Raw genomic sequence first — 20,641 nt, forward strand, 5'->3', positions numbered from 1 at the left:
TTACCTTGCTTTACAAACATCATTTCTAATCTTCACAAAAAACTCTCAAAATGAGTTTTACAACCTGCATCTAAAAAAATAAACACATAGCCTTCGCCAGGTGGCTCAGTTGTTTGGAGCATCATCCCATACACCACAAGATTGCAGATTCTATTCCCAATCAGGGCACATACCTAGGTTGCAGATTCGATCCCTGGTTGGGTCATGTACAGGAAGCAATTGATCCATGTTTCTCTCTTATATCATTCCCTCTCTCTCTTACTCTCTCTCTCTCTCTCTCTCTCTCTCTCTCTCTCTCTCCCCCTACCCCCTTCCTCTCTAAAATCAATAGAAACATATCCTATCCTCGGGTGAGGATTAAAATTAAGTAATTAATTAATAACATCAAGGGTCACAATAACTTGTGCAAAGTCACAAATTTAATGCATTACCAATTGGCCTGGATATTGATTTTGATTTCCCAAGCATTTTAGACATTTAAGAGTTTGCCTACTTTGTTGTTGTATACTCTAAGCTATTATTTCTTCAATTCTGCCAGAGCCAGAGTGACTACTCCCCAAGTTGGACTGCATGTGAAATATCATGTTCAGGCTGGGCATTACACACCCAGAAAAGAGTGGCAATAGTCAGCGCCTGGTCAGAGATGGGACGGACTTCCTATGTGCTGAGTTCCTCACTATTGGCATTGTTCAAAGATCACTTTCAAGGAGTAGAAATCATAGAAGAGATTTTAAATCATAGACGAGAACAGACTAGATGATCCCTAAGGTCCATTCTGATGCTGATTTTCTGTTATTTTATACTTAAACTAGAGGAATGGTGGACAAAATCGTGCATGGGGGCAGGGGTCCCTCAGCCCAGCCTGCACCCTCTCGCAATCCGGGACCCCTTGGGGGATGTCCGACTGCTACTTTAGGCCTGATCCTTGCATTGGGCCTAAACTGGCATTCAGACATTCCTCTCGCGATCCTGGACTGCTGGTTCCTAAACACTCGTCTTCCTGCCTGCCTCATCGCCTCTAACCACATTGCCTGCCTGCCTCATAACCCCTAACCACCTCTGCCTGCCTGCCTTATTGCCCCTAACCACTCGCCTACCTGCCTGATCACCCCTAACTGCTCGCCTGCTCGCCCCTAACCACCTCTGCCTCAGCCCCCACCACAGCAGCTTCATCCAGAAGGATGTCTGGAATGATGTTTGGAAGGTCATTCAGCTGTCCAGACTAATTAGCATATTATGAAATTCATGCAGTGGGAGAGGGTGTTCCTCAGCCCAGCCTGAACGCTCTCCAATCTGGGACCCCTCAGAGGATGTCCGACTGCCGGTTTAGGCCTGATCCCACAGAAATCCTTGGGGGTTGGGCCTAAACTGGCAGTCAGACATCCCTCTCACAATCCAGAACTGCTGGGTCCTAACCGCTCATCTGCCTGCCTGCCTGCCTGCCTGATCACACCTAACCACATCTGCCTGCCAGCCTGCTTGCCCCCTAACCACTCCCCTGCCAGCCTGATCTATGCCTAACTGCTCCCCTGCTGGCCTAATCGCCCTCAACTGCCCTCCCCTGCCAGCCTTGTCTCCCCCAACTTCCCTCCACTGCAGGCCTGATCACCCACAACTGCCCTCCCCCGCCAGCCTGGTCATCCCTAACTGCCCTCCCCTGCTGGCCCAATCGCCCTCAACTGCCCTCCCCTGCTGGCCTGATTGCCCAAAACTGCCCTCCCCAGCCGGCCATCTTGTGGTGGCCACCTGTGACCACATGGGGGCGGCCATCTTGTGACCACATGGGCACAGCCATCTTGTGACCACATGGGGGCGGTTCTCTTGTGACCACATGGGCATGGCCATCTTGTGACCACATGGGGCGGCCATCTTGTGAGAGAACATGATGGTCAATTTGCATATTACCTCTTTATTATATAGGATAATTATAGATGGTATCTGATGAACTTTATTCCAGATACTAAATTTAACTTTCAGACTCAAATTACTAAGAGACACTTGCAATTTTAAAGAATAAAAATTATAGAACAATAATGGAAAGGAGAACCAAGATGGCGGCATAGGTTAACGCCGGAGTTTGCTGCTTTGAACAACTACTTCAAAAGTGAAACCAAAAAACGGAAGGGACATTACCCAGAACCACAGGAACGCTGGCTGAGTGGAAGTCCTACAACTAGGAGGAAAGAGAAACGCACACGGACACTCAGAGGAGGCGCAGTGCTGAAGTCAAATTCTGAGGTGCGGAGTGCGCGGAGCGGGCTGGCGGCGGAGGGTGCGGTTGGCGTTTTCAATCTGCAGGGAGTCGCAGACTCTGAGCTCCAGATCCGGGCGAGTCTTTAGGGACCCAGACTCAAACGGGAGAAGCGGGACTGTCTGGCTTCGGTCAGAGCAAGTGCAGCTTTCTCTCCGAGCTTTGCAGCGGGTGCTGGGACTCAGAGAGGCAGAGCCCCTTGGGACAGGACTGAGAGCCGCCATAACTGCTCTCTCCGGCCCACTCTGTTGATCCTGTGCGACCCGCCCCGCCCAAGCCCTGCACACAGGCCTTTGCCGGATAGCCTCAGGCAAAGGCTAGATTAGCACCTCCCTAGAGGACAGAAGTTCTCTCACTGCTGACACAGCTGATTCTCATAGCCACTTGGCCTGGAGGTCAAACCCTCCCTGGAATTAGCTACAACAATCAAGATTTATCTATAAGACTGCGAACAAAGATCACTAGGGGGTGCACCAAGGAAGCATAACAAAATGCGGAGACAAAGAAACAGGACAAAATTGTCAATGGAAGAAATAGAGTTCAGAACCACACTTTTAAGGTCTCTCAAGAACTGTTTAGAAGCTGCCGATAAACTTAATGAGATCTACACGAAAACTAATAAGACCCTCGATCTTATATTGGGGAACCAACTAGAAATTAAGCACACACGGACTGAAATAACGAATATTATACAGACGCCCGACAGCAGACCAGAGGAGCGCAAGAATCAAGTCAATGATTTGAAATGCGAGGAAGCAAAAAACATCCAACCGGAAAAGCAAAATGAAAAAAGAATCCAAAAATGCGAGGATAGTGTAAGGAGCCTCTGGGACAGCTTCAAGCGTACCAACATCAGAATTATAGGGGTGCCAGAAGATGAGAGAGAGCAAGATATTGAAAACCTATTTGAAGAAATAATGACAGAAAACTTCCCCCACCTGGTGAAAGAAATGGACTTACAGGTCCAAGAAGCGCGGAGAACCCCAAACAAAAGGAATCCAAAGAGGACCACACCAAGACACATCATAATTAAAATGCCAAGAGCAAAAGATAAAGAGAGAATCTTAAAAACAGCAAGAGAAAGAAACTCAGTTACCTACAAGGGAATACCCATACGACTGTCAGCTGATTTCTCAACAGAAACTTTGCAGGCCAGAAGGGAGTGGCAAGAAATATTCAAAGTGATGAATACCAAGAACCTACAACCAAGATTACTTTATCCAGCAAAGCTATCATTCAGAATTGAAGGTCAGATAAAGAGCTTCACAGATAAGGAAAAGCTAAAGGAGTTCATCACCACCAAACCAGGATTATATGAAATGCTGAAAGGTATCCTTTAAGAAGAGGAAGAGGAAGAAAAAGGTAAAGATACAAATTATGAACAACAAATATGCATCTATCAACAAGTGAATCTAAGAATCAAGTGAATAAATAATCTGATGAACAGAATGAACTGGTGATTATAATAGAATCAGGGACATAGAAAGGGAATGGACTGACTATTCTTGGGGGGGAAAGGGGGGTGGGAGATGTGGGAAGAAACTGGACAAAAATCATGCACCTATGGATGAGGACAGTGGGTGGGGAGTGAGGGCGGAGGGTGGGGCGGGAACTGGGAGGAGGGGAGTTATGGGGGGGAAAAAAAGGAACAAATGTAATAATCTGAACAATAAAGATTTAATTAAAAAAAATAAAAAAAAAAATTATAGAACAACTTTTATCAGGTTTAAGTATATAATTTTCTCCAAAAAGGGAAGAATCACGTAACCTCTCAAGCTTCCATGACAGTCTGTCTCAAGGTAATCATCTACACTAATAAAAAATAAGCAAATTAACCATCACTCCACCACTCTGCTATATCCACAAGCCATTCCCACCAGCCAATCAGGAGAGAGTATGCAAATTAACCCAACTAAGATGGCCGCGGCCACAGAGCTGGAGTGAGCAGGAGGCTTGGGTTGCCCCCAGCAATGGAGGAAGCCAAGCTTCCCGCCTTCCCTGGCCAGCCCTGGGCTCTGCTCAAGGCTACAAAGTTTCAATTATAGAAGATAAATAAATCCCAGATACCTGCTTCCAGACTGCCCTGGCCTCCGCTTAAGGAGGCGCTGAAAAAATAAAAGAAAGAAAGGAGAGGCTGGGAGCTTGGGTCGCCTGAGGGCACGGCCAGCCTGAAAACGGCCATCAGCCCCTTACCCAGGTTGCCAGGCACCCCAGCGGGACTCCCACACCCTGAAGGGGCTGTGGGTAGCCTGAAAACAGTCCTCAGCCCCTCAACCAGGCTGGCCAAATCCCCATGGGGTGAGGGTCCCCACTGGGGGTTTGGCCAGACTGCAAACAGCCATCAGCCCCTCACCCAGGCTGGCCAGGCAACCCCAGTGGGGACCCCCACCCTGAAGGGGGTGTGGCCAGCCTTAAAACGGCCCTCAGCCCCTCACTGAGGTTGGCAAGGCACCCCAGCGGGACCCCCACCCTGATCAGTGACACCTTTCAGGGCAAACCAGCTGGCCCCCACCCATGCACCAGGCCTCTATCCTATATAATAAAAGGGTAATATGCAAATTGACCCTAACAGCAGAACAACTGGGAATGACTGGTCACTATGACACACACTGACCACCAGGGGGCAGACGCTCAATGCAGGAGCTTCCCCCTGGTGGTCAGTGCGCTCCCACAGGGAGAGCTCTGCTCAGCCACAAGCCAGGCTGATGGCTGCCAGCACAGCGGTGGTGGCGGGAGCCTCTCCCGCCTCCTCAGCAGTGCTAAGGATGTCCAACTGCAGCTTAGGCCTGCTCCCCACTGGCAAGTGGACATCCCCCAAGGGCTCCCAGGCTGCCAGAGGGATGTCTAACTGCCAGCTTAGGCCCGTTCCCCTGGGGAGCGGACCTAAGCCAGCCAGTTGATATCCCCTGAGGGGTCCCAGACTGCAAGAGGGCACAGGCCGGCTGAGGGACCCCCCTGAGGGCACAAATTTTTGTACACTGGTCCTCTAGTTTTAATCTATAAGAGATGAATCTTTTACAAACAACAGCTGAATGACAAAACAACAGACTTTCGTTTTAGTGCTTATGTAGTAAGAGTGTTCATATTCAATTATACAAAGGAGGAAATAAATTTGTTAAAATTATTTCACATTTTATGAACTTGTAATTATTCTTTTCAAAGAGGGCAGATATATATATGTTTTGAAATATTTGAATTAACCTAAGTCATATCTTTCCCTTATAATAGAACAGTTTGGTTTTGTTGGGGAAAATATCTCATACAGTTGGTTTTGACTCAAGTTACTGCCAGGCTGGAGGAATATTTTGGAAATATAGATAGGTATCTTATTTAGATTTTTTAAAGGTGGCTTCAGTATTTGTATAATATAGTTATAGGTAACTATGGGAAACAAATGATCATTTGTTGTTGTTTATGATCAACTTTAGCACTCACTGAATCATTCTTTTAGCTTTACAACATACCACCTTCTCAGATTGCTCTTTCTCCCCTCAACTTGACCATGGCAGTATTTTTAATTTATTTAAGGAGCTTGTTTATTTTGCTATTCTCATTGGTGGTAGGTATTATAATGTCTGTCTTGTATTTCATGAAACCAGTATAGAGATATTTATGCAAGGTCACAGAAGAATTCAGTGCTAGAGTCTGGAATTAAACAATGAAAATTATTTTTTTCTTATATATGTACATCAAATATTATTAGAATAAATTCTGCATGATTTATAATGAAAGCTTCATCTTTGTAATTCATATATGTCAATTTATTTTAAGCTTCTCCTTGAAAGGGCACCACATGCTGTACAAAATGAAACATTGTTATTTGTGGTTAATAATTCTCAGGGGTCATCATGTGCTTGATAAACTCATTATATACAGAATCACAGAAAGGCGATGTGACTTGAAACCTGAACTTTTTATCATTAAAACAGATGGGAAAACATCTGGTATATTCCGTACATTAGAGCTACACAGCACCCTGATTTATGCCACAAAAGATATTGATTTCACAAAACTGGGTCAGGGACTAAATTTCAGGCAATGCCATTAAGGTAAATTGTAAAAGGTTTAGATAATTGTGAAGGAAAACTATTTTGTAAAGAGTAACAAACATATGGAGTTCCTGTAAAATATGGTCTCAGCTCTTCCTTGCAATTCTTTGTGGTAAATATTTTCATTTTAAAGTTGAGGACACTGAAGTTCAAAGAGGTAATCTTGCCAAAGACAACAGGCAGAGTCAGGATGAAAACTCAGGTCTATCCCACTCCAATGCCAATACACCATACTGCCTCCTAAACATTTAACTACTATTTTCAAAACAAGGACCCTGGCGGTGGGTGGGGGGAATCAACCAAGAACTTACTTGTGGGAAAGAAGAAACTTATCAGAGCTCTCCGTACATAAGTTTTTTCCAGAGATTGTCCATTAGGATTTTCACTGCTCCACAGAATATATTCACTTTCAGTCACAGAATTTGAGAAATCTTAATAAAAAAAAAAAGGTGAAATTATTAATCCCAGCATATAAAGCATCTATAACTCTCTTTGGCCCCCAAAGTTAATAATGGAAAACATAAGAGCTAACAGATATTGTACTTACACCTCATAACATACCTTAACCATACCTCCGCTATGCTTCCAATTGACTAATCAGCAGGATATGCAAATTAACTGCCAACAAAGATGGTGGCCGACAGCCACGCAGCTGAAGCGAACATGAGGCTTGCTTGCTCCAGTGATGGAGGAAGCCAAGGTTCCCCACCTGCCGCAGCCCAGCTCTGAGCTCCAGAAGCAACAATGTTTCAATTATAGAAGCTAAACAAACCCCAGATGCCTACTTTCAGCCACCACGGCCTCAGAGCTTAGAGCGCCAGTGATGGCAACAGAGTTTCAATTATAGAAGCCAAACAAACCCCAGATACCTGCTTTCAGCTAGCCACGGCCTCAGAGCTGGAGCCAGGCCTCAGAGCTGGAGCCGGCTCTCAGCTCCAGTGACAGCTATGGAAGGTAAATAAATCCCAGAATAAAAAAAAGAAAAAAAAAAGAGGCTGGGAGCTTCAGTTGCCTGCCAGCCTGAAAATGGCCTTCAGCCCCTCACCCAGACTAGCCAGGCACCCCAGTGGGGACCCCCACCCTGAAGGGGGTGTGACCAGATGCAAACAGCCATAAGCCCCTTATCCAGGTTGGCCAGGCACCCCAGTGGGGACCCCCACCCTAAAGTGGGTGTGACCAGCTGCAAACAGCCATCAGCCCCTCACCCAGACTGGCCAGGCACCCCAGTGGGGACTCCCACCCTAAAGGGGGTGTGACCAGCTGCAAACAGCCATCAGCTCGTCATCCACGCTGTCCAGGCACCCAAGCGGGATGCCCACCCTGATCCGGATCACCCTTCAGGGCAAACCAGCCAGCCCCCACCCATTCACCAGGCCTCTATCCTATATAGTAAAAGGGTAATATGCAAACTGACCCTAACAGCAGAAAGACTGGGACTGACTGGCCATTATGACACACACTGACCACCAGGGGGCAGACACTCAATGCAGGAGCTACCCTCTGGTGGTCAGTGCGCTCTCACAGGGGGGAGCTCTGCTCAGCCACAAGCCAGGCTGATGGCTGCCAGTACAGCAGTGGTGGTGGGAGCCTCTCCTGCCTCCTCAGCAGCGCTAAGGATGTCTGACTGCAGCTTAGGTCTGATCCCCGCTGGGAAATGGACATCCCCTGAGGGCTGCCAGGCTGCCAGAGGGATGTCTGTTTGCCATCTTAGGCCCAATCCCCCGGGGAGCAGGCCTAAAACAGCAAGTGGTCACCCCCCAGGGGTCCCAGACTGTGTGAAGGCACAGGCCGGATGAGAGACCCCCTACCCCCGAGTGAACAAATTTTTGTGCACCGGGCCTCTAGTCCTATCTAATAAAAGAGAAACATGGTAATTAGCCGTACATCCGCTACCCTTACCACTGGCTAATCAGGGCGATATGCAAATTAACTGCCAGCCAAGATGGCGGCTGGCAGCCAGGCAGCTTGAAGCGAACATGAGGCTTGCTTGTTTCAGTGACGGAGGACTCCAACGTTCCCCGCCTGCCACTGCCGGCCTCTGAGCTTGCAGTTTGAAACATTGTTACAAATATAGAAGCTAAACAAAACCCCAGAAACCTGCTTTCAGCCAGCCGGGATCTCAGAGCTGGAGTCGATACAGTGTTTCCATTATAGAACCCAAACAAACCAGATACCTGCTTTCAGTAGCAGAGGCCTCAGAGCTGGAGCCAGAGCTAAAGCTGGCCGAGAATAAAAAAAGAAAAAAGAAAAAAAGGAGCAGTTGGGAGCTTCAGTCACCCGCCAGCCTGAAAACAGCCCTCAGCTCCTCACCCAGACTGGCCAAGCACCCCAGTGGGGACCCCCACCCTGAAAGGGGTGTGACCAGCTGCAAACAGCCATCATCCCCTCACCCAGGCTAGCCAGGCACCCCAGTGGGGACCCCCACCCTGATCCGGGACACTCTTCAGGGCAAACCAGCTGGCCCCCACCCATGCACCAGGCCTCTATCCTATATAGTAAAAGGGTAATATGCCTCCCGGCACCGGGATCAGCATGACAGGGGGCAGCGCCCAAAGCCCCTGATCGCACTGCAGCTCTGTGAGACAGGGGGTGGGGCCACAACCTCCCTATCCGCCCTGCTCGTTTCATGACAGGGGTAGGCGCCCCAAACCCCTGATCAGCCCTGCTATGTGCCTGATAGGGGGAAGGTCCACAACCCCCTGATCGCCGTGGTGCTCTGTGTGTGATAGGGTGTGGTGCCCCAAAACCCCCCCCTCCCCACGGTCCCTGCTCTGTGTGTGACGGGGTAGAGCCATGACCTCCCCATCGGCCCTGCCCTGAGCGTGAGAGTGGCGGCGCCCCAACCTCCTCATTGGCCCTGATCTGTGCATGACGGGGGTGGCGCCCCAACCCCCCAGTCGGCCCTACCCTGAGCGTGACTGAGGGTGGCATCGCAACATCCCAATCTGCCCTGCTCTGTGCATGACAGGGGGCGGCGCCCCAACTCCCCAATCGGCCCTGCTCTGAGCCCAACCAGGGGCTGCACCTAGGGATTGGGCCTGCCCTTTGCCACCCGGGAGCAGGCCTAAGCCAGCAGGTTGTTATCTCCCAAGGGGTCCCAGACTGCGAGAGGGCACAGGCCAGGCTGAGGGACCCCCCCCCTCCCCCCGGAGTGCACAAATTTTTGTGCACTTGGCCTCTAGCATTTAGTAAAAACAAAAATAAAAAAAAATAGAATGTTATATTCTATTGGTCAAAGAACTTGAATAGACATTTCCCCAAAGAAGATATACAAAAATGCAAAAGCACGTGAAAAAATGCTCAAGAGCATGAGACAGTTTACTAAGGAAAACCTTAAGCCACCACTTCATACCTGCTAGGATGGTGATAATCAAAAAATGGGAAGGTTATAGCAAATGATAAAACTGGGATCCTCACACATTGTTGGTGACAATGTAAAATGGTTCAGTCACACTGGTAAACAGATTAGGACTTCCTCAAAAAAATTCACCATGTAATTCCCATGTGACCCAACATTTCCACCTCTAGGTCTATACTCAAAAGAACTGAAAACATGTTGACACAGATTGTAGAGGAATAGTCACAGAGGTATCCTATTTAATAAAAGACAAAAAGGGTAATTAACCGTACCTCTGCTATGCTTCCCATTGGCTAATCAGGGTGATATGCAAATTAACCGCCAACAAAATGGCAGTTAATTTGCATAGGCAGGCTCCAAGTGGTGGAGCAAAGCCAAACAGCCCCGAAGCTGCCGAGCAGCGAGGCCTCACTGCCCCGGGATCAGAGGTGCCGCGAGGCCTCCTGGCCCCGAGATCAGCCGAGCCGTGAGGCCTCATGGCCCTGGCATCAAGCAGAGCCTCGAGGCCTCACACCCCAGGATCAGCAGAGCCTTGAGGCCTCCCAGCCCCTGGAGCAGTGTGACAGGGGGCAGCCCTGTTCTGTGCCTGACAGGGGGCAGGGCCCCAACCCTGTGATCCACTCTGCTCTGTGGGTGACAGGGGGCAGCACCCCAACCCCCTGATCAGCCCTGCTCTGTGCATGCCAAGGGGCAGCGTCCCAAATCCCGGATCGGCCCTGCTCTGTGTGTGACAGAGGGGAGCTTCCCAACCCCCTGGTTGGCCCTGCTCTGTGCGTGACAGGGGGCGGCGCCCCAACCCCCAGATCAGCTGGCTCTGTGCGTGACAAGGGGCAGCGCCCCAACCCTCCCATCAGTCCTGCTCTGTGAGTGACAGGAGGCGGCGCCCCAACCTCCTCATTGGCCCTGCTCTGTGCATGACAGGGGGTGGCGCCCCAACCTCCCCATCGACCCTGCCTTGAGTGTGACAGGGGGCGGTGCCCCAACCCCCCAGTCGGCCCTACCCTGAGCGTGACTGAGGGTGGCATCGCAACATCCCAATCTGCCCTGCCCTGCTCTGTGCATGACAGGGGGCGGCGCCCCAACTCCCCAATCGGCCCTGCTCTGAGCCCAACCAGGGGCTGCACCTAGGGATTGGGCCTGCCCTTTGCCACCCGGGAGCAGGCCTAAGCCAGCAGGTTGTTATCTCCCAAGGGGTCCCAGACTGCGAGAGGGCACAGGCCAGGCTGAGGGACCCCCCCCCTCCCCCCGGAGTGCACAAATTTTTGTGCACTTGGCCTCTAGCATTTAGTAAAAAAAAAAATGAAAAAATAGAATGTTATATTCTATTGGTCAAAGAACTTGAATAGACATTTCCCCAAAGAAGATATACAAAAATGCAAAAGCACGTGAAAAAATGCTCAAGAGCATGAGACAGTTTACTAATGAAAACCTTAAGCCACCACTTCATACCTGCTAGGATGGTGATAATCAAAAAATGGGAAGGTTATAGCAAATGATAAAACTGGGATCCTCACACATTGTTGGTGACAATGTAAAATGGTTCAGTCACACTGGTAAACAGATTAGGACTTCCTCAAAAAAATTCACCATGTAATTCCCATGTGACCCAACATTTCCACCTCTAGGTCTATACTCAAAAGAACTGAAAACATGTTGACACAGATTGTAGAGGAATAGTCACAGAGGTATCCTATTTAATAAAAGACAAAAAGGGTAATTAACCGTACCTCTGCTATGCTTCCCATTGGCTAATCAGGGTGATATGCAAATTAACCGCCAACAAAATGGCAGTTAATTTGCATAGGCAGGCTCCAAGTGGTGGAGCAAAGCCAAACAGCCCCGAAGCTGCCGAGCAGCGAGGCCTCACTGCCCCGGGATCAGCCGAGCCGTGAGGCCTCATGGCCCTGGCATCAAGCAGAGCCTCGAGGCCTCACACCCCAGGATCAGCAGAGCCTTGAGGCCTCCCAGCCCCTGGAGCAGTGTGACAGGGGGCAGCCCTGTTCTGTGCCTGACAGGGGGCAGGGCCCCAACCCTGTGATCCACTCTGCTCTGTGGGTGACAGGGGGCAGCACCCCAACCCCCTGATCAGCCCTGCTCTGTGCATGCCAAGGGGCAGCGTCCCAAATCCCGGATCGGCCCTGCTCTGTGTGTGACAGAGGGGAGCTTCCCAACCCCCTGGTTGGCCCTGCTCTGTGCGTGACAGGGGGCGGCGCCCCAACCCCCAGATCAGCTGGCTCTGTGCGTGACAAGGGGCAGCGCCCCAACCCTCCCATCAGTCCTGCTCTGTGAGTGACAGGAGGCGGCGCCCCAACCCCCTCAGCCCATCGGCCCTGCTCTGTGCGTGACAGGGGGTGGTGCCCCAACCTCCCCATCGACCCTGCCTTGAGTGTGACAGGGGGCGGTGCCCCAACCCCCCAGTCGGCCCTACCCTGAGCGTGACTGAGGGTGGCATCGCAACATCCCAATCTGCCCTGCCCTGCTCTGTGCATGACAGGGGGCGGCGCCCCAACTCCCCAATCGGCCCTGCTCTGAGCCCAACCAGGGGCTGCACCTAGGGATTGGGCCTGCCCTTTGCCACCCGGGAGCAGGCCTAACCCAGCAGGTTGTTATCTCCCAAGGGGTCCCAGACTGCGAGAGGGCACAGGCCAGGCTGAGGGACCCCCCCCTCCCCCCGGAGTGCACAAATTTTTGTGCACTTGGCCTCTAGCATTTAGTAAAAACAAAAATGAAAAAATAGAATGTTATATTCTATTGGTCAAAGAACTTGAATAGACATTTCCCCAAAGAAGATATACAAAAATGCAAAAGCACGTGAAAAAATGCTCAAGAGCATGAGACAGTTTACTAATGAAAACCTTAAGCCACCACTTCATACCTGCTAGGATGGTGATAATCAAAAAATGGGAAGGTTATAGCAAATGATAAAACTGGGATCCTCACACATTGTTGGTGACAATGTAAAATGGTTCAGTCACACTGGTAAACAGATTAGGACTTCCTCAAAAAAATTCACCATGTAATTCCCATGTGACCCAACATTTCCACCTCTAGGTCTATACTCAAAAGAACTGAAAACATGTTGACACAGATTGTAGAGGAATAGTCACAGAGGTATCCTATTTAATAAAAGACAAAAAGGGTAATTAACCGTACCTCTGCTATGCTTCCCATTGGCTAATCAGGGTGATATGCAAATTAACCGCCAACAAAATGGCAGTTAATTTGCATAGGCAGGCTCCAAGTGGTGGAGCAAAGCCAAACAGCCCCGAAGCTGCCGAGCAGCGAGGCCTCACTGCCCCGGGATCAGCCGAGCCGTGAGGCCTCATGGCCCTGGCATCAAGCAGAGCCTCGAGGCCTCACACCCCAGGATCAGCAGAGCCTTGAGGCCTCCCAGCCCCTGGAGCAGTGTGACAGGGGGCAGCCCTGTTCTGTGCCTGACAGGGGGCAGGGCCCCAACCCTGTGATCCACTCTGCTCTGTGGGTGACAGGGGGCAGCACCCCAACCCCCTGATCAGCCCTGCTCTGTGCATGCCAAGGGGCAGCGTCCCAAATCCCGGATCGGCCCTGCTCTGTGTGTGACAGAGGGGAGCTTCCGAACTACCCTGGTTGGCCCTACTCTGTGCGTGACAGGGGGCGGCGCCCCAACCCCCAGATCAGCTGGCTCTGTGCGTGACAAGGGGCAGCGCCCCAACCCTCCCATCAGTCCTGCTCTGTGAGTGACAGGAGGCGGCGCCCCAACCCCCTCAGCCCATCGGCCCTGCTCTGTGCGTGACAGGGGGTGGTGCCCCAACCTCCCCATCGACCCTGCCTTGAGTGTGACAGGGGGCGGTGCCCCAACCCCCCAGTCGGCCCTACCCTGAGCGTGACTGAGGGTGGCATCGCAACATCCCAATCTGCCCTGCCCTGCTCTGTGCATGACAGGGGGCGGCGCCCCAACTCCCCAATCGGCCCTGCTCTGAGCCCAACCAGGGGCTGCACCTAGGGATTGGGCCTGCCCTTTGCCACCCGGGAGCAGGCCTAAGCCAGCAGGTTGTTATCTCCCAAGGGGTCCCAGACTGCGAGAGGGCACAGGCCAGGCTGAGGGACCCCCCCCCTCCCCCCGGAGTGCACAAATTTTTGTGCACTTGGCCTCTAGCATTTAGTAAAAACAAAAATGAAAAAATAGAATGTTATATTCTATTGGTCAAAGAACTTGAATAGACATTTCCCCAAAGAAGATATACAAAAATGCAAAAGCACGTGAAAAAATGCTCAAGAGCATGAGACAGTTTACTAATGAAAACCTTAAGCCACCACTTCATACCTGCTAGGATGGTGATAATCAAAAAATGGGAAGGTTATAGCAAATGATAAAACTGGGATCCTCACACATTGTTGGTGACAATGTAAAATGGTTCAGTCACACTGGTAAACAGATTAGGACTTCCTCAAAAAAATTCACCATGTAATTCCCATGTGACCCAACATTTCCACCTCTAGGTCTATACTCAAAAGAACTGAAAACATGTTGACACAGATTGTAGAGGAATAGTCACAGAGGTATCCTATTTAATAAAAGACAAAAAGGGTAATTAACCGTACCTCTGCTATGCTTCCCATTGGCTAATCAGGGTGATATGCAAATTAACCGCCAACAAAATGGCAGTTAATTTGCACAGGCAGGCTCCAAGTGGTGGAGCAAAGCCAAACAGCCCCGAAGCTGCCGAGCAGCGAGGCCTCACTGCCCCGGGATCAGAGGTGCCGCGAGGCCTCCTGGCCCCGAGATCAGCTGAGCCGTGAGGCCTCATGGCCCTGGCATCAAGCAGAGCCTCGAGGCCTCACACCCCAGGATCAGCAGAGCCTTGAGGCCTCCCAGCCCCTGGAGCAGTGTGACAGGGGGCAGCCCTGTTCTGTGCCTGACAGGGGGCAGGGCCCCAACCCTGTGATCCACTCTGCTCTGTGGGTGACAGGGGGCAGCACCCCAACCCCCTGATCAGCCCTGCTCTGTGCATGCCAAGGGGCAGCGTCCCAAATCCCGGATCGGCCCTGCTCTGTGTGTGACAGAGGGGAGCTTCCCAACCCCCTGGTTGGCCCTGCTCTGTGCGTGACAGGGGGCGGCGCCCCAACCCCCAGATCAGCTGGCTCTGTGCGTGACAAGGGGCAGCGCCCCAACCCTCCCATCAGTCCTGCTCTGTGAGTGACAGGAGGCGGCGCCCCAACCCCCTCAGCCCATCGGCCCTGCTCTGTGCGTGACAGGGGGTGGTGCCCCAACCTCCCCATCGACCCTGCCTTGAGTGTGACAGGGGGCGGTGCCCCAACCCCCCAGTCGGCCCTACCCTGAGCGTGACTGAGGGTGGCATCGCAACATCCCAATCTGCCCTGCCCTGCTCTGTGCATGACAGGGGGCGGCGCCCCAACTCCCCAATCGGCCCTGCTCTGAGCCCAACCAGGGGCTGCACCTAGGGATTGGGCCTGCCCTTTGCCACCCGGGAGCAGGCCTAACCCAGCAGGTTGTTATCTCCCAAGGGGTCCCAGACTGCAAGAGGGCACAGGCCAGGCTGAGGGACCCCCCCCTCCCCCCGGAGTGCACAAATTTTTGTGCACTTGGCCTCTAGCATTTAGTAAAAACAAAAATGAAAAAATAGAATGTTATATTCTATTGGTCAAAGAACTTGAATAGACATTTCCCCAAAGAAGATATACAAAAATGCAAAAGCACGTGAAAAAATGCTCAAGAGCATGAGACAGTTTACTAATGAAAACCTTAAGCCACCACTTCATACCTGCTAGGATGGTGATAATCAAAAAATGGGAAGGTTATAGCAAATGATAAAACTGGGATCCTCACACATTGTTGGTGACAATGTAAAATGGTTCAGTCACACTGGTAAACAGATTAGGACTTCCTCAAAAAAATTCACCATGTAATTCCCATGTGACCCAACATTTCCACCTCTAGGTCTATACTCAAAAGAACTGAAAACATGTTGACACAGATTGTAGAGGAATAGTCACAGAGGTATCCTATTTAATAAAAGACAGAAAGGGTAATTAACCGTACCTCTGCTATGCTTCCCATTGGCTAATCAGGGTGATATGCAAATTAACCGCCAACAAAATGGCAGTTAATTTGCATAGGCAGGCTCCAAGTGGTGGAGCAAAGCCAAACAGCCCCGAAGCTGCCGAGCAGCGAGGCCTCACTGCCCCGGGATCAGCCGAGCCGTGAGGCCTCATGGCCCTGGCATCAAGCAGAGCCTCGAGGCCTCACACCCCAGGATCAGCAGAGCCTTGAGGCCTCCCAGCCCCTGGAGCAGTGTGACAGGGGGCAGCCCTGTTCTGTGCCTGACAGGGGGCAGGGCCCCAACCCTGTGATCCACTCTGCTCTGTGGGTGACAGGGGGCAGCACCCCAACCCCCTGATCAGCCCTGCTCTGTGCATGCCAAGGGGCAGCGTCCCAAATCCCGGATCGGCCCTGCTCTGTGTGTGACAGAGGGGAGCTTCCGAACTACCCTGGTTGGCCCTACTCTGTGCGTGACAGGGGGCGGCGCCCCAACCCCCAGATCAGCTGGCTCTGTGCGTGACAAGGGGCAGCGCCCCAACCCTCCCATCAGTCCTGCTCTGTGAGTGACAGGAGGCGGCGCCCCAACCCCCTCAGCCCATCGGCCCTGCTCTGTGCGTGACAGGGGGTGGTGCCCCAACCTCCCCATCGACCCTGCCTTGAGTGTGACAGGGGGCGGTGCCCCAACCCCCCAGTCGGCCCTACCCTGAGCGTGACTGAGGGTGGCATCGCAACATCCCAATCTGCCCTGCCCTGCTCTGTGCATGACAGGGGGCGGCGCCCCAACTCCCCAATCGGCCCTGCTCTGAGCCCAACCAGGGGCTGCACCTAGGGATTGGGCCTGCCCTTTGCCACCCGGGAGCAGGCCTAAGCCAGCAGGTTGTTATCTCCCAAGGGGTCCCAGACTGCGAGAGGGCACAGGCCAGGCTGAGGGACCCCCCCCCTCCCCCCGGAGTGCACAAATTTTTGTGCACTTGGCCTCTAGCATTTAGTAAAAACAAAAATGAAAAAATAGAATGTTATATTCTATTGGTCAAAGAACTTGAATAGACATTTCCCCAAAGAAGATATACAAAAATGCAAAAGCACGTGAAAAAATGCTCAAGAGCATGAGACAGTTTACTAATGAAAACCTTAAGCCACCACTTCATACCTGCTAGGATGGTGATAATCAAAAAATGGGAAGGTTATAGCAAATGATAAAACTGGGATCCTCACACATTGTTGGTGACAATGTAAAATGGTTCAGTCACACTGGTAAACAGATTAGGACTTCCTCAAAAAAATTCACCATGTAATTCCCATGTGACCCAACATTTCCACCTCTAGGTCTATACTCAAAAGAACTGAAAACATGTTGACACAGATTGTAAAGGAATAGTCACAGAGGTATCCTATTTAATAAAAGACAAAAAGGGTAATTAACCGTACCTCTGCTATGCTTCCCATTGGCTAATCAGGGTGATATGCAAATTAACCGCCAACAAAATGGCAGTTAATTTGCATAGGCAGGCTCCAAGTGGTGGAGCAAAGCCAAACAGCCCCGAAGCTGCCGAGCAGCGAGGCCTCACTGCCCCGGGATCAGAGGTGCCGCGAGGCCTCCTGGCCCCGAGATCAGCCGAGCCGTGAGGCCTCATGGCCCTGGCATCAAGCAGAGCCTCGAGGCCTCACACCCCAGGATCAGCAGAGCCTTGAGGCCTCCCAGCCCCTGGAGCAGTGTGACAGGGGGCAGCCCTGTTCTGTGCCTGACAGGGGGCAGGGCCCCAACCCTGTGATCCACTCTGCTCTGTGGGTGACAGGGGGCAGCACCCCAACCCCCTGATCAGCCCTGCTCTGTGCATGCCAAGGGGCAGCGTCCCAAATCCCGGATCGGCCCTGCTCTGTGTGTGACAGAGGGGAGCTTCCCAACCCCCTGGTTGGCCCTGCTCTGTGCGTGACAGGGGGCGGCGCCCCAACCCCCAGATCAGCTGGCTCTGTGCGTGACAAGGGGCAGCGCCCCAACCCTCCCATCAGTCCTGCTCTGTGAGTGACAGGAGGCGGCGCCCCAACCCCCTCAGCCCATCGGCCCTGCTCTGTGCATGACAGGGGGTGGTGCACCAACCTCCCCATCGACCCTGCCTTGAGTGTGACAGGGGGCGGTGCCCCAACCCCCCAGTCGGCCCTACCCTGAGCGTGACTGAGGGTGGCATCGCAACATCCCAATCTGCCCTGCCCTGCTCTGTGCATGACAGGGGGCGGCGCCCCAACTCCCCAATCGGCCCTGCTCTGAGCCCAACCAGGGGCTGCACCTAGGGATTGGGCCTGCCCTTTGCCACCCGGGAGCAGGCCTAAGCCAGCAGGTTGTTATCTCCCAAGGGGTCCCAGACTGCGAGAGGGCACAGGCCAGGCTGAGGGACCCCCCCCCTCCCCCCGGAGTGCACAAATTTTTGTGCACTTGGCCTCTAGCATTTAGTAAAAACAAAAATGAAAAAATAGAATGTTATATTCTATTGGTCAAAGAACTTGAATAGACATTTCCCCAAAGAAGATATACAAAAATGCAAAAGCACGTGAAAAAATGCTCAAGAGCATGAGACAGTTTACTAATGAAAACCTTAAGCCACCACTTCATACCTGCTAGGATGGTGATAATCAAAAAATGGGAAGGTTATAGCAAATGATAAAACTGGGATCCTCACACATTGTTGGTGACAATGTAAAATGGTTCAGTCACACTGGTAAACAGATTAGGACTTCCTCAAAAAAATTCACCATGTAATTCCCATGTGACCCAACATTTCCACCTCTAGGTCTATACTCAAAAGAACTGAAAACATGTTGACACAGATTGTAGAGGAATAGTCACAGAGGTATCCTATTTAATAAAAGACAAAAAGGGTAATTAACCGTACCTCTGCTATGCTTCCCATTGGCTAATCAGGGTGATATGCAAATTAACCGCCAACAAAATGGCAGTTAATTTGCATAGGCAGGCTCCAAGTGGTGGAGCAAAGCCAAACAGCCCCGAAGCTGCCGAGCAGCGAGGCCTCACTGCCCCGGGATCAGCCGAGCCGTGAGGCCTCATGGCCCTGGCATCAAGCAGAGCCTCGAGGCCTCACACCCCAGGATCAGCAGAGCCTTGAGGCCTCCCAGCCCCTGGAGCAGTGTGACAGGGGGCAGCCCTGTTCTGTGCCTGACAGGGGGCAGGGCCCCAACCCTGTGATCCACTCTGCTCTGTGGGTGACAGGGGGCAGCACCCCAACCCCCTGATCAGCCCTGCTCTGTGCATGCCAAGGGGCAGCGTCCCAAATCCCGGATCGGCCCTGCTCTGTGTGTGACAGAGGGGAGCTTCCGAACTACCCTGGTTGGCCCTACTCTGTGCGTGACAGGGGGCGGCGCCCCAACCCCCAGATCAGCTGGCTCTGTGCGTGACAAGGGGCAGCGCCCCAACCCTCCCATCAGTCCTGCTCTGTGAGTGACAGGAGGCGGCGCCCCAACCTCCTCATTGGCCCTGCTCTGTGCATGACAGGGGGTGGCGCCCCAACCTCCCCATCGACCCTGCCTTGAGTGTGACAGGGGGCAGTGCCCCAACCCCCCAGTCGGCCCTACCCTGAGCGTGACTGAGGGTGGCATCGCAACATCCCAATCTGCCCTGCCCTGCTCTGTGCATGACAGGGGGCGGCGCCCCAACTCCCCAATCGGCCCTGCTCTGAGCCCAACCAGGGGCTGCACCTAGGGATTGGGCCTGCCCTTTGCCACCCGGGAGCAGGCCTAAGCCAGCAGGTTGTTATCTCCCGAGGGGTCCCAGACTGCGAGAGGGCACAGGCCAGGCTGAGGGACCCCCCCCCTCCCCCCGGAGTGCACAAATTTTTGTGCACTTGGCCTCTAGCATTTAGTAAAAACAAAAATGAAAAAAAATAGAATGTTATATTCTATTGGTCAAAGAACTTGAATAGACATTTCCCCAAAGAAGATATACAAAAATGCAAAAGCACGTGAAAAAATGCTCAAGAGCATGAGACAGTTTACTAATGAAAACCTTAAGCCACCACTTCATACCTGCTAGGATGGTGATAATCAAAAAATGGGAAGGTTATAGCAAATGATAAAACTGGGATCCTCACACATTGTTGGTGACAATGTAAAATGGTTCAGTCACACTGGTAAACAGATTAGGACTTCCTCAAAAAAATTCACCATGTAATTCCCATGTGACCCAACATTTCCACCTCTAGGTCTATACTCAAAAGAACTGAAAACATGTTGACACAGATTGTAGAGGAATAGTCACAGAGGTATCCTATTTAATAAAAGACAAAAAGGGTAATTAACCGTACCTCTGCTATGCTTCCCATTGGCTAATCAGGGTGATATGCAAATTAACCGCCAACAAAATGGCAGTTAATTTGCATAGGCAGGCTCCAAGTGGTGGAGCAAAGCCAAACAGCCCCGAAGCTGCCGAGCAGCGAGGCCTCACTGCCCCGGGATCAGAGGTGCCGCGAGGCCTCCTGGCCCCGAGATCAGCCGAGCCGTGAGGCCTCATGGCCCTGGCATCAAGCAGAGCCTCGAGGCCTCACACCCCAGGATCAGCAGAGCCTTGAGGCCTCCCAGCCCCTGGAGCAGTGTGACAGGGGGCAGCCCTGTTCTGTGCCTGACAGGGGGCAGGGCCCCAACCCTGTGATCCACTCTGCTCTGTGGGTGACAGGGGGCAGCACCCCAACCCCCTGATCAGCCCTGCTCTGTGCATGCCAAGGGGCAGCGTCCCAAATCCCGGATCGGCCCTGCTCTGTGTGTGACAGAGGGGAGCTTCCCAACCCCCTGGTTGGCCCTGCTCTGTGCGTGACAGGGGGCGGCGCCCCAACCCCCAGATCAGCTGGCTCTGTGCGTGACAAGGGGCAGCGCCCCAACCCTCCCATCAGTCCTGCTCTGTGAGTGACAGGAGGCGGCGCCCCAACCCCCTCAGCCCA

General features: G+C 52.1%; 1 protein-coding gene across 1 annotated transcript in view; it reads right to left on the bottom strand.

The window, feature by feature from the left end:
* The window catches only part of FMR1NB (FMR1 neighbor), a 49,095-nt gene that overhangs the window by 18,347 nt on the left and 10,107 nt on the right, over positions 1-20,641 (bottom strand). Inside the window, exon 2 of the mRNA XM_059678623.1 lies at positions 6,612-6,731. Within this exon, the coding sequence (XP_059534606.1) occupies positions 6,612-6,731 (120 nt within the window). The remainder of the gene's footprint in view (positions 1-6,611; positions 6,732-20,641) is intronic.

The sequence above is a fragment of the Myotis daubentonii genome, chromosome X, assembly GCF_963259705.1.
Source record: "Myotis daubentonii chromosome X, mMyoDau2.1, whole genome shotgun sequence".
Classification (NCBI taxonomy): Eukaryota; Metazoa; Chordata; class Mammalia; order Chiroptera; family Vespertilionidae; genus Myotis; species Myotis daubentonii.